General features: G+C 35.3%; 2 protein-coding genes across 2 annotated transcripts; both read left to right on the top strand.

Annotated features, from left to right (window-relative positions):
- The first annotated feature begins 5,828 nt into the window (after positions 1-5,828).
- On the top strand, positions 5,829-6,404 carry LOC140172075 (putative ammonium transporter 3). The gene has a single exon (XM_072195423.1). The coding sequence runs from the start codon at positions 5,829-5,831 to the stop codon at positions 6,402-6,404; it is 576 nt and encodes a 191-aa protein (XP_072051524.1).
- Positions 6,405-13,487: 7,083 nt separating this feature from the next.
- LOC140172074 (putative ammonium transporter 3) lies at positions 13,488-14,219 on the top strand. Its single transcript, XM_072195422.1, has one exon. The coding sequence runs from the start codon at positions 13,488-13,490 to the stop codon at positions 14,217-14,219; it is 732 nt and encodes a 243-aa protein (XP_072051523.1).
- Positions 14,220-14,731: the final 512 nt, after the last annotated feature.

Raw genomic sequence — 14,731 nt, 5'->3', positions numbered from 1 at the left:
TTATGCACTTCAGTTCAATTATATTCCGAAGAAATTCTAAATTATAGTTTGATCAGCACAAAATAGGTTTTTGTTACAAGGCCTGAAAAGAGAACAAAAATCATGCCCCGTTAGAACAGAACGAAATGAAGGAATTTATAAGCCATCGTTATACAATTTAGTAGGTGCAATATCTGTGCAAGACATTGATATCAATCCACAGTTAAGTCCTGCCTATGAAGTGCTGATCGAACTATACACTGGGCAAAAATCGATTGGGTAAAACATCACACTAGCCCATCTCGGGTAAAGTTTTACCCAAGTTTGTAAAAGATGCATTTTACCAAACCACTGGATGGGTACTACATAAACAACCCTCATGGGTTGAGTAAAGTTTTTGTACCCAATGTTGGTTTAAAATTAACCCAACATGGGTAAATTATTGAAAATAACCCAGTGTTGGGTAAAAGTTACACAATGTTGGGTAAAATGTTTTCCTTAACGGGGTTTTTTACCCTGTATTTTACCAGTGTAGTAGATGATTAACAACATTGCTTAATTTGTTTTTCTTAATATTTTGTGAAATTATTGCAGAATGAAGTTTAGCTTAATTTGTAAACATAAAAGGAGAGTATCCAAATTATTTTTTTAGTAGTGCGTGTTTTTTTCTATTTGCCAATGATGAGTATGAGGATGCGATCGAGATAGCTAAAAACGAAACGAGTGTGTTTTAAGATGACTTTATTTTGCGGGTAAGGATCAGAAAGCTAACGGTTGAAATGATGCATTTAAATGGTTTAAATTGAAATATTAGAATATATATAAATATTTATTTTGCAATTATGAAAGGTGCCTTATATGGAATTTCCGAGCTCCGTCGAGGCCTAACAAAAATCTGTAAAATTGTCGGAAGTAGCTTAAAAATGGTTGTTAAATTGGAATACCCGTAAACTAGTTCAGAAATATCGATAACGATAATGAAGAGAACTGAATGCATAAAATGTTGGCTACCTTCGTCATTTTACATGTTGTAGGGGCTAGTTACCATATAGGTAAATAAACTGAATGTGGTAAAAAAATGACATGTGGGGAAATACCGTAAAACCTCGTCTACAAGAATATAGAGTGCTTTTGATAATAGCTTAATTAATCCAGACGCCATCCATCGACAAAATTATAACATTATGGAGTTTGAGCAAATAAAATACCGATAAAAGCATATACCAACAATTACTATTGTAAGACCAATCTATTGTATTGGCATATTAAGGGCCGTTTCGTATTAATCTAGATTAAATCAAAAACACTATGCTTGTAGACGAGGTTTTACGGTAGTATAGTTTTCAATCGACGGATCTCTGAATGCCCCTCTAAGTATAGCGTGGAAAAAGTACATACTAATTAACGATTATATCGATATAATAGTATAAAATATATTTACGTACAAGATTACAAAACAAATGTGTAAGTTTACGGAAATCCGTACAAATCCAGAAGCAACTTACAACTTACAATTCATGGACTTTAAATATGAACTTTGAAAAGAAATAGATAAAAAACCAAATAAACATTTGAATATGATAGCTTGAAAGTGTATTTTTGATATTAAAAATAAATGCTCAACTATTATTCTAGACTTTGTGTGCCTTTGTTACTTTTAAAAGTGCATTTCGTTTTAGGCGACATAAACTTCTATGTTTATGTTGTTAAGGAATCGGATAGCAACGATTGAACAGTATTTTTTGTGGGACATGCAACTTTATAAATCTAATAATGTGCTTACAGTGTATGAAGCTGGGAGGTAAAGCCGCGTCCAACATTTGAACAATTTTGACCTTTCATACTGAAGATAAACATTTCCCCCCAAAACCCCTAAAACTTTAAGGTATTTTTGAGAAAAAAATGTATATCTTAATATGAATATATGAATATACTTTTTCATGGTTGTTATTTTCTACTTGTTATAATTCCGCAACGGAAAGGTAAATGGTCAAAAAATTTAAAAGGCTTGGGCATCAACTATATACTGAAATATGAAAATATTTCGCTGGCATAGTTCTTTTGGAGACGCACTGTGTACAAATGTCATTTCTAAACATGTATTCGCTGTCGTAGTGCACGTTAGTAACCTTTGGTTACTGCTCCAAGCCTGGGCCCATACACCTGTTCCGAATTTTGATATGCCATAGGCTTTGTGTTGTGATCATTTCGATCAGTGGTTCGTAACAAAGAAAGCGTGATCCAGTTGACCTAGCAACGGTCATATTCTAAGGTGCACTACGACAGCGAATTCGCTGTCGTAGTGCACGTTAGTAACCATTGGTTACTGCTCCAAGCCTGGTCTCATACACCTGTTCCGAATTTTGATATGCCATAGGCTTTGTGTTGTGATCATTTTGACCAGTGGTTCGTAACAAAGAAAGCGTGATCCAGTTGACCTGGCAACGGTCATATTGTAACGTGCACTACGACAGCGAATAGCACAGGCCGCTATCTGGTGATTTTTGAGTTAGGATCTAGTTTTGCTACATTAGCAGTCCCAGAACAACGCCAAATATGGATTAAAAGACCTTTGACCTTGGATGTACAACAGCATGTTATGATCTAATGGGAAACTGTGCACATCAACAAACACCATTTCTATCAAAAGGCAACGGCCGATATAATTTGAAACCGCATAAATTACTAGAGTTGGTTCTTCTCTTGGATTTGGACCAAGCTTTAGAATATCGACTGTTGCGTTTTGAAATAAAACAAACCAGAAATTTATCACCCATTGTAAAAGATATGGCACATGTACCGAATACATGTACATACATTGGCTGACCATGGGCTGACCTTGTGGATTTCCTGGCCCAGCCATGCTAACCACATAAGGAGATTATACGATTAACCTAGTGCAGCTATTGTCATAGCAGGGTATTATTATGTAATACTCCTGATCCATATTTGGCGCTCTCTTGGACTGATTAGTGGAAACAATGTTTTTGGCATCCTTACACCTCAAATGATAAAACTAGATTTAGTTCCATTTTTTCTATGCCCCCTGTGCTTCCCACGAGGGGTCGAATATCATAATGGGGCCAAAAGTTCAAATTTGTTCTAGCATGTTGTAATATACCTCATTGTTCCCCTCATTGCTAGGAATAAAAAAAAAAGTCAATTGCCATTCTGCACTAGAATGCTTAGTTCAGGAGTTATAAAGTGAACTAGGTCAAATGTCAAACATCTCATGCACAGAGGCCAAATTTTCAAAATGCACCGATCCAATCGCAAGTTTTCTGAAATACTCCTCTTGGCAATCGAAATAGGAAAATAATTTGTTTCAGAAATGTATAACCTCAGAATGGGATGAAATCATGGGTCAAATGTTATGTATGCACATATACTGCGCCAATAAAGTATCCTTACAGTTAGAAAAATAATCACAATTTCAAAACTGAACAATATTGGGGTAAATTTGTTTTTTAATAGATGCACTATCTAATCCTGCACATTATGACACCACATTGAATCCAATGTGACTTCAAGAAGCAAAGTTACAAGCATTTGATTAGATGAAGGTCCGTTTTAAAAGTGACAAACTGGCCTATTCAAAACTCCACACACTAGACATCTGGTTTGAGAGTGGTGAATGGCTAATTTATGCGTTTGGCTTTAATTTAAAACAAAAGGAACAAAAGAAAACTTAAACAAAAGAACTGACAAATAAAATGAAAGTTATGAAAACTACAGAGAAGTAAAAACTGAAATAAAAACCTGCTTTAAATAATGCTTCATTGAAACTTTGAAATCTCTTTGTTGCGCTTGTTGGAATCTTTTTGCGCCTTGTATAGGCCAGTTTGTCACTTTTAAAACTGGACCTTCGTCTATTCAATTGCTTGTAACTTTACTTCTTGAAGTCACATTGGATTCAATGTGGTGTCATAATGTGCAGGATTAGTTAGTGCATCTATTACAAAAACAATTCACCCCAGTATTGTTCAGTTTTGAAATTGTGATTATTTTTCTAAGTGTAAGGATACTTTATTGGCGCAGTATATTTCTATTGGACATTGGTTGCATAAACTCTGAAGGGGACATGACAAAGATTCCACCGAAATTGTGAATTAAGTTTATGTTCGAGTAATTTGAGACCAGTTTCGATGAAATCGGACTATTTTTAAATTATGACCTATGACATTCTTGACATTTGACCTATCCGACCTTATAACTCATGAACTAAGCACCGTAGAAAAATATGACAATCAACTTTTTATTTATGTATGTGGAGACTTGTTTTAAAAAAAACCTTTCTCAAACTTTTTATTCCCTGTGATTAGAGGAACAATTTGAGATACATTAATACATGATGGGACTATTAAGTTTTGGCTCCACTCTGACCTTCGACCCCTTGTGTGAACCACAGGGGGTATAGAAAAAAAATGGAACAAATCAAATTGTATTCATTTCAGGTTCAAGGGTGCAAAAAACATTGGTTCCACTGATGTAGTAAAATAAAATCCCAAACCCATGGCGCCCTGTAGTAATTACAAAGAACATGACGGAAGGTTTCTGTTTTCACGCGCATGTCGTTTTACTTTTAAAGAACACAGCACTGTTTACACCTTGGAAGTGCAATTCAGGTCGGAATTATCAATAAGTAGCACAGTTGCGAGATGAGGCAATTTGCTTTTCTGATCAGCTCGGATTTTTTTCATTTAAAGTCACTTACAACTGGCAACTCGTGACCTGGAATGAGAGCATAATGTAATTAGCTGTGTCGGTGAGACAAATTGGACGAAACTTGATACGTCTATTAAATGGGACACATGTCGTAAGAATAAATGTAAGATCGTATAATGATTTCTCCGACCAAGACGTAACTATAATATAAATGCCTTTTTTTTAAAGTAAAATACCATTTGGTCCAATACAATACAAATTACCTATAAGGATGTTTACCAATCGCTTCAGGAAATGACCAAGTTTATCTACAGATGATACAGGTCAAACTGGACGGTACACGCGCTTGCTATTATAGCTGAACATGGATTATTTTGACACTGTAAGATTATTATCCTTTTATTTTCATGCATGGTTTCATGGTACAGACTAGCTTTGTACAAGATTTTAAAGCACCTTTTCAGATGCCAAACAAGAAAATAGGCCTTATTTTTTCAAGCACTGCCAAGCTCTAATTAGTGGTAATTATTTTTTTGTATTTATTTATTTTGTTTCTTTTCTGGGTTTTTTTTCTGCCATGACTTATGACAACTGTTACCGTTTTATATATCTCCGTTTGTAACACTGAACTCTACTGCATTTTGCGCTATAGTATTAATAGCCGAAGATAAGAGATCATTGATATAGTTCTTGAAGGTCACACAACACAAGGGGGTTATATATTTTATGTTGAAAATGCAATGTAATAAGAATAAAGTACTTGTATAAAAAGAGTATAAATCGCACTCTTCAGATGAAATCGCTCTCTAGATCTATTTTTATGAACCGTGTTTTCTTGCCCATGCCTTTTCATTTTCAAGTGATCTCCAAGGTGCATGGTTACTAATAACTTCCTATCTTGCCATTCATCTCGCAGCTACGTCATTGCATCCAATAGCACTTACAGTAAATCCCTGCTAGCTATCACCTGTAATCATCCCATGTTAGCCCTTAGCTATAGTTTTTGCCGATTGTCACGCACGTAAATCATCATGGAGCCCGAAATGATGAACATACAATTTCCATCCGAATTACAACAAAATATTTCTGCAAATTCTCAAAATGATAGTTATCAAGAGCATTTTCCAATAACGAGATGGGACGATGCTACGTGGATTCTCACAAGTGCCTTCATAATCTTTACCATGCAGTCTGGTTTTGGTTTGCTGGAATCAGGTAGCGTCTCCCAGAAGAATGAAGTCAACATTATGGTCAAGAATGCCGTAGATGTTCTCTTCGGTGGTTTATCATACTGGATGCTTGGATACGGCTTAAGTTTTGGTGTAGATTCGTACTACAGCAATGGCTTTATTGGTATTGGTAACTTCTTTATGGATTCAAAGAAAGATAGCGAGCTTGGGCATTTGTACTCCCACTTTTTCTTCAGTACCTCATTTTCAACAACAGCGACAACGATAGTCAGTGGTGCTATGGCGGAAAGAACAAAACTGGAGGCATATATATTGTTTTCTTTTTTCAACACTTTTATATATTGTGTACCGGCTCATTGGATGTGGTCTAGACAAGGATGGTTAAAACTCTTAGGTGCAACAGATATGGCAGGAGCAAGTACTGTACATTTAGTTGGAGGAATCACTGGTCTTGTTGCTACAATGATGTTGAAGCCACGGTTTGGCATGTTTAGCAGAGAAAGTAAGGAGATGCGGACATCTATGAGTTCACCGACGAATGCGATATTGGGAATGTTTATGTTATGGTAAGTGAAAGCAGTTTGTCTGTTCAACTTGATGAAAAGTGCATTGATAATTACCCCCATATTAAATACTGTTTTTTGTTTGTTTGTTTGTTTTTTGTGTTTTTATAATTATGTTTAATAAAATAGGACATCATTTACACCTGTTTCCATTGTTAACTATTGCTTTGACGATTGTCTCTGCAGTCGTTTACATAAAACAATCTCGAATGTATATGTTAGGCGTAGGTGGGCGTGGGATGTGTGTAGAGGCTGGGGTCTGGGCGTTGGGTGTGTGGTGTGTGCATGGGATTCATGTGCATTCGAAGAGCAATGTGAATGTTTATTGGCATCACAAATGTTCAGAAGGACTCCTTGCACAAAATTAATGCCCAAAGTTTCTTTCCTATCGTTTCAAAATTACCCAAAAGGCAGCTCGTGGTGTTATTTAGGATCGAATATTACATGCGAGCGTATTTTCTTCAAATAGGCCTATTAATCATAACAAGAACATGAACACAAGCCACATTTTGATATATAATTGGATGGTTTGAACCCAATACTACAAATTCATTGGTCGAGCTCTGAGTATTAAAATATTTTAAAACTCATAGATTTGTAGTATTGGGTGAAAAAAAACCCATCCAATTTTATCATTATTATGTTTTCAGAATCTTTACTTGTCTTACAGTAAGTTACATCTTGAAGGAAAATTAGTTTGTATTTTTAGTAGTTACGTTATAGGTTGCAGATACACAGCTTCCAAGTTCATGGCCAGCAACATTCAGTGCACCTGCAATATTTGAAGGACTTGCCAATGCTAGCAGTAGAGTCTAGGGACTAACAGTAGTAACAAAGGCACTTAAGCTAGGCCTAAGACTAGGCTTGTGTTTAAATTCAGGCTCTGACATTCTAATTTGCATGGTTGAGGTCCTATTGACAATTGAAATGCAAGCTATGCATGAAAGCATAGACTCAAGACTACACCTATGCCTACAAAAAATGTAGGACCTTCTCTAGAAAGAAATAAAAAAAAAAACTTACCTTTACACCTTCACACAATGCACATTGCAAGCATATAAGCAGAAAGTTTGTTCAGTTTCATTCTGCATGTCCATTTGCAAATTCAGTACAGTAAGCTTAAGCATTTGTAAGCTTACTTCCCTTGGATTCCTTCTCATACATTTTACTCCTAAAACATGCACAATCTTGTAAAACTTGCTCAAAACACTGGCTGGCTGTCATCTATTTTCTAATTAAATTTCTAAAACGAATGAATTTTGAGTTATAAATCCACTTTCTGTGGGATTTTGTCCCTGCTGCAGTTCATTCACTCAGCCAGCTAAAAAGTCAGCATTCAGTTTGGTTGTTGCCAGTGTTGCTAGTTCTTCATGGTGAGTATGGTGCCCAATTGGGTGCTTTAATGTAGGTTGTTGCTAGTACTGCTATGGCAATATTAAAATCTCACAGTGAGTTTTGCACCCAAAAACAAATTAATGAATACAGTCCAAGTGTTGAATCCAAGGAGTCCAAGTGTGTGAAAAATTCGGACTCTTAAACTCTGTACAAAATATAGGGACTAAGATTCTGAAAACATAATAATGGACTACATTGTTATTCAAAAGCCAATTATTGGCGTTGCTGCGCATAACAGAAATTTAGCATTTATCTGTCACATCTTGGCCTCATTTGTTGACCGTGTTAGCTTTTTGCAATCTATATGCCGACGACAAGACCCGTTAAAACAGTTCAAATGCTGGTATTTTTATTCGTTTCAACAATAACACTCAAAGGCATGATGTTTATATTCTTGAACATTGAAAATAAATCTTAAATTACATTTATAATAAAACTAACTCTGAACAGGTGAATAAATCTTGAGAGGAATAATCTTTAAAAATATACAAACGGAAACCGAGCCTTAAACTAACTGTTAACCTTAGCCTAACCAAACAATACCGTAAATGCCAAATACACTGACCACGGGGAATTTGAGTTCAGTCTTAAAATCTTTTAAAATACTAATTTCTGCAAGGCCATTCTTATTCTAATTTTGGATGTAAATCAAATTCTTCTTTCCGTATTTTCTGTACCTTACACAAAGTTTTAATTGTTTTATTGAAAACTGATTTGCACTTGAGAGATGTCGTGAAAGAAAATTGTTTTCACATTTTATGACATATTCTCCAATTCCATTTCTGTGCAATGTCACCCTATTGTAGCATGACAACCGTTAAAAACGAAGTCCAGCGACCTAGTTAAAACTGGTGCAAACTACTGTGAGGCTTAGCGTTGACTTATATCGACCAAATTGAATTGATTTTGATAATGTATTCAAAATTAGAACTCATTTGCTATGTTAGGGGTAGCGATTTGCAAATACATTTAATGATATCTTAAATGATATTGTGTCTACGTTGATTGCAAGTATAAAATTGAAGCAAGATATAAAAGCAGAACAAAAATGTACTTCGATTATAAAAATCAGCTATCTTAAATTGAGTGAAAATCTAAATAAATCATTGGCATGGCTGTCGAAAAAAAAAGATGTATTTCGATTTGCATTTATCTTAAAATAAACTCCTAAATAATGTAAATGGGATAGTGTTCTATCCCAAGAGTATAGTACAAAGTACGATTCACCTTTTGTCAAACATTCTCATCGGTCAGGACACAGTTCTTTAACCCCAATATACTTGTACAATCATAAAATGACTTTTAAATGCATTGGGTACAAATTGTTTTTAGCTATAATAGTTAAATGAAGATCAAGGAACCGTGCCGTTTGAGATGACACCATTATGGCTCAGTCATAGTGTGTCGGCTTTTGTTGATGACATTATGTCAGAAATTTTTTCTGATGCCCAAGACACTGAATAAAAGATTTGGGGAGTATGAAGGTTGATCGCTAGAGATGGAAATTAATTGTTCTGGCGACAGTGCGCACTGCAAGTTGTTTTTCATCAAAATTCTATATTATAAGCCAACCGACCTATTTATTTTTGGGTGAAAAGAGAAGACTGATAATTGAACATGGGCAAGAATAATCAATGACGTAACTCAAAGTCATATTTAAGTATAGCTAGTATTATTAATTAATATCATATATAATGTAAATCATGTTAATAATGTTACGAATCATTATGACTCAAAATATTGGAAACAAATTGCTTTAAAAGTTGGCCTTAATGTACTGAAGATAGTAAAATAGAAAATCGACCCACCCACCTTTAACTAATTCATGTGTATCTTTGACTGGTAAAATGTTGTTCTGGCGACAGTGCGCACTGCAAGTTGTTTTTCATCAAAATTCTATATTATAAGCCATCCGACCTATTTATTTTTGGGTGAAAAGAGAAGACTGATAATTGAACATGGGCAAGAATAATCAATGACGTAACTCAAAGTCATATTTAAGTATAGCTAGTATTATTAATTAATATCATATATAATGTAAATCATGTTAATAATGTTACGAATCATTATGACTCAAAATATTGAAACAAATTGCTTTTAAGGTTGGCCTTAATGTACTGAAGATAGTAAAATAGAAAATCGACCCACCCACCTTTAACTAATTCATGTGTATCTTTGACTGGTAAAATGTGTCAAAATCGTGATCTTTTTGATCTTGTAATACCCCATATCTTTTGACTAAATATGAAATTAAGTCATTCCAAGAGCTTGACAATTATTTCACTTTTCAACTATAACCCACAAAATCATGTAATCGTCTGTCAGAATTGCTGACGTAATTTCGATATCTCATTACAATTTAATTACCGTTTTTTATCGATGACTTTCCAGCATTACTATATAAAGTTGTAAATATAATCTAAATTATTAAAGAAAAATTTGTTTGATATTGATTATTTGATACGGGCATAATACAGCCTTTATTTGTTTTTCCATGGGAGTATTATTATTTTCAAAACTCGTTCCTTTTATTCGATAGAAGAAGTCAATTCCATATCGTGTCCGGTTACGAGTTCGTAAGACGCTGTATCCCATGTAATCAGGTCGTTTAATGACCGCTGCAGGTGAATTTCCAATGAAAAATACCCTTGTGATGAAATTTGTGAACTGGAGGTCTCTTATGAACTTGTTATTAAAAAGAAATCTCAAAATTGTTACTAAAGTAGTTTTTCCAGCATTAGGGTTTCCAGTGCAAAATATGCTTTACAGCAAACCCACAAAATATTAATTAGTACGCAGCAGTTTTTTTTAAGTTACATTAATCATTAATCTATACCTACTATACTAAATTTTGCTGCTTTTGCAAACCATCAGTATTGTAAATATAATTTTCAATTTTTCACAAAAAGCACGCAAATTTAGCCAAGTTGATGCTTTTAAGGGTACTTGTGCCCAAATGCGCTCAATTCGTCACTGGTAGGCCTAGACAATGTAAATCCGAGGATATCGGCCTAACGACCTCGTACAGTATACATATTTACATAGTGCAGTTATACTGCACAGAAAACATGATTCGACCTTTGCAGTACTTAAACCTGGTTAAAGGTCAGGTCTATTGCAAAAACAAGTTTATCTCTATTCGAAGAGAATAATTATTACATTACATGTTGACACTCGTTGCAATTTTTTATGCGTATTTCTCCTGAAAAAAGGAGAAATTGTGTGGGTAAAGTTCAGCCTCGTACGTGTTCTTCCCCCGTTTGAAGCGTACGTGTTCTTCCCCCGTTTGGCTGATGACGTAGGTAGATGAAGCGGACACTATATCATGCTCTCATTTACTTGTGTGACAAGTTTGACATACAACAATAATTAAGTTGTACTATTATTTACCATAACAATGCTGCATAACAATATGCAGACTATTGTTCTCATTTCGGAAACAAAGCCCACACAGTAGCCTATTGTTACTATGCGTTTGCTTTGTAATATTTCATCCAACTGATATCGCACAGGGAAATCAGATACATGAGTGGGTGGACGTTTATATGCTAGTCTCAGATGATCACGATGAAATTCTAAGCTCAAATTATTTATTTCTTTTTTAGGCCTAATATTTCTCATTATATTGATATACATATGAATTGTAATATCACAATTTACTAATATATAAAAAAGAAACGGCTGATTTTATCCATATGTTTAAAAACCATTAATGTTGTAATACTTAATTAAGAGGGTTTTTTTCTGTGAACAACAACAGTATACGTTCTGTCCAATAGTCCCTTTTCTCAAAGCGGGCACATCTCATTTCATGACGTCACTTTTTTTCTAGGCCAAATCTGTCTCGTTCGAAGGAACTCACCGCTTAAGTTGGTTTTTGCGGAATATCAATTTTAAACGTCTTATTTTCGCAAAAAAGGAGTCATTTTCATTGTCCTTATAATATTAGCTTGCCAATGATATGATGTTGTTTTTGCAATAGACCTGCCCTTTAAACTATTCCAGCAAAATCAATCGATAAAGTATAGTCTATCCTCCACATTGAATGATGGACTGCACTTATGTCCAAATATGTCACTTGCCAATCAATAATCACCCACTTGAAATCCCCTGACTCGCTACACTGACCAAATTTATCACAGATATGGGAGCTGTTTTTGCTGTTATCTGTCATTTACATATCAGGGAGGTACGAACATTTGCAGATGTCCCACATATTCAGTTTTTAGCCTACATATAATGTATACATTATTTTTGATTGACAGCAAGTACAAAAAATATCCGTCAAGTGGTTTAGCTTTAATGCCCTTCGGAAGAGAGCGGTCTACAAGGGAGTGATAGTCACTAAAAGTTACATTCGATTTACACAGGGAATTTTGCAGGCCATGCCGTGCCCTACTTACTAAAAGCTACTAAAACACCAAAGTACGAATATTTCTAAATATCTAAATCTATACCTCTAACGTACACTTTTTGTAGAGGTCACACCTCAATGGTGAGAGCACTGTGTAGTGTTTATAGGAAAATGAACAGTAACTGAGTATGGGTAGTTTCTAAATGCGATTATTGGCTCCCTTGACTCATTTCTTACAATATGAAATATTTATGATATTCTGTCGGTCGGACATCCGGGCTATCTCTAGTCTCGGGCCCAAACTGCATGTGGCTCACGGTTTGTTGTGAACAACAGAAACCGGCTGTGAAGGAGGCTACATAGCGATGTTGCTGGAGTGGCATTCAATTTCGGAAAAAACGACACTCGACCATGGAATTTAATTTTAAGTTTGTCAGTATATAAACGGTAAATCAAGTAAGTTTCTTTCACTCTGAAGACTTAGAAACGGTTGTTTGATTCCACTGACTATTTGCGATCGAAATTTCACCAATGACAGAAATCATCAACAAAAATCGAATCAGGGACTTGTTTTCACTCGAACATCATCAACCGGAAGTGACGTGACACGGACCAACAGAATAAGAAGTAAACTGCAATTTTTTAGTCAAATAGGTAAAACTGGACATGGCTCCTGCCATCTCACTCGCCTTAAATTGACCAGATTGCCCATCGAGTTACAAAAGTACTTTGTTATAACCGGAAAACTCACTTAAATTGTGAAGTCCAATCCCACGCACTCAATATTTAATAAACATTCAATAGTTATTAAAAGGAGGGTGACATTTCACAAGTGATTTTAGCTATGATTTAATTGGCTTAACTTCTGGTTTTTTGTTTTGTTTTTATTTTTTCACTGTGTTTATAATAATAAAAAAACTTAAATAAGTCGAAAATTGCAGAGATATCCAATGACGTCACAAGAGTTCTTTGCTTAAATCGGGAGACTACATTATGGCAAAGCCCAATGCAGTCAGTGTTCAGTACTAGGCGAAATAAAGCTTTAAAATGCTTTTAGCTATGACTTAAACTGGCTTAACTAGAGAGTATTGTATAGTAATAGGAAACACACTACTGTGCCTTTAACTTTTTTTCAAGTTGGCTCAGCAGTTAAACATTACATATTTATGACCAACGTACAACCATCAAAACACTCTTTGCGTCAGATAACTTTAAGAGCCGAGAGCACTATAACATATCTCACCGGTCTGTTGTCAAAAACATTATACTCGTTGGGTGATGTGATTAGTGGATTAGACTATGGATATACCGTAAGAACCAAAATATTGCCTATTCTTCAAAATGGGGACAGAGTGGCCTCAGCAAACTCCCGCTTCAGCGGTAGATGCCTCATCCCTTGCCCATGGCACTATGGATAGGGCCGGTACGCACGAAGATTTCCCAACAAAATGGGATGCGGATGATGCTACGTGGGTACTTACTAGTGCTTTTATCATATTTACGATGCAATCTGGATTTGGTTTATTGGAGTCAGGGAGCGTTTCTCTGAAGAATGAAGTCAATATTATGGTAAAAAACGCCGTAGATATTTTCTTTGGAGGTTTATCATATTGGATGTTTGGGTATGGGTTTAGTTTTGGTGTCGGAGTATACAGTAATGGGTTTATCGGTGATGGACAGTTTCTTGTCGATTCAATGGCCCATGATGAGCATCTTGGCCATCTGTATGCCCACTTCTTCTTCCATGCATCCTTCTCAACAACAGCTACTACGATTGTTAGTGGAGCAATGGCAGAACGGACAAAACTGGAGGCATACATACTATTTTCCTTTTTCAATACGTTCATGTATTGTGTTCCGTGTCATTGGATGTGGTCTACCAACGGATGGCTGAAACAATTAGGAGCAACGGATGTTGCTGGTGCCAGTACTGTTCATCTTGTTGGCGGTGTTACTGGTCTGGTTGCTACGTTGATGTTGAAACCAAGACTTGGAATACTAGAACAAAGGATTAAGATGAGGTCCATGAGTTCACCGACAAATGCCTTATTGGGGATGTTTATGTTATGGTAAGAAATAATATGGACATTTACTCTCTTAATATAAAATACTGAAAAACTCACTCTGCAAAAGAGTGAGAAGAGTGAAAATCGCCCCTAAAGAGTGAAAAACACTCCTAAAGAGTGAAAAACACTCCTTAAGAGTGAAAATCACTCCTAAAGAGTAAAAATTACTCCCAAAGAGTGAAAATCACTCCTAAAGAGTGAAAATCACTCCTAAAGAGTAAAAATCACTCCCAAAGAGTGACAATCACTTCTAAAGAGTGAGTTTTGCACTCTTTTACATTAAGAAGGTACTTTAATGCGATCGTATATTATTGTTTTATAAGTTTTAAAACCCAAACGATCCAATCCATACATGCATATTATACTTGAAGACAATGAAATAATGATTCAGAGAAAAGAATAATTTTTACAATGTTCTCGTCACTTTAACAAAAATAAACAATAATAGTATAGTTGCAATAAAACTTTGACTCAGCCAATAGCATTCCATCGAACATATCAGCTTTTCAATGTCTTTGG

Source organism: Amphiura filiformis, chromosome 15 (genome assembly GCF_039555335.1).
Source record: "Amphiura filiformis chromosome 15, Afil_fr2py, whole genome shotgun sequence".
Lineage (NCBI taxonomy): Eukaryota > Metazoa > Echinodermata > Ophiuroidea > Amphilepidida > Amphiuridae > Amphiura > Amphiura filiformis.
Note: the sequence above shows the minus strand (reverse complement) of the source record. Positions and strands in the feature narration are given on the sequence as shown.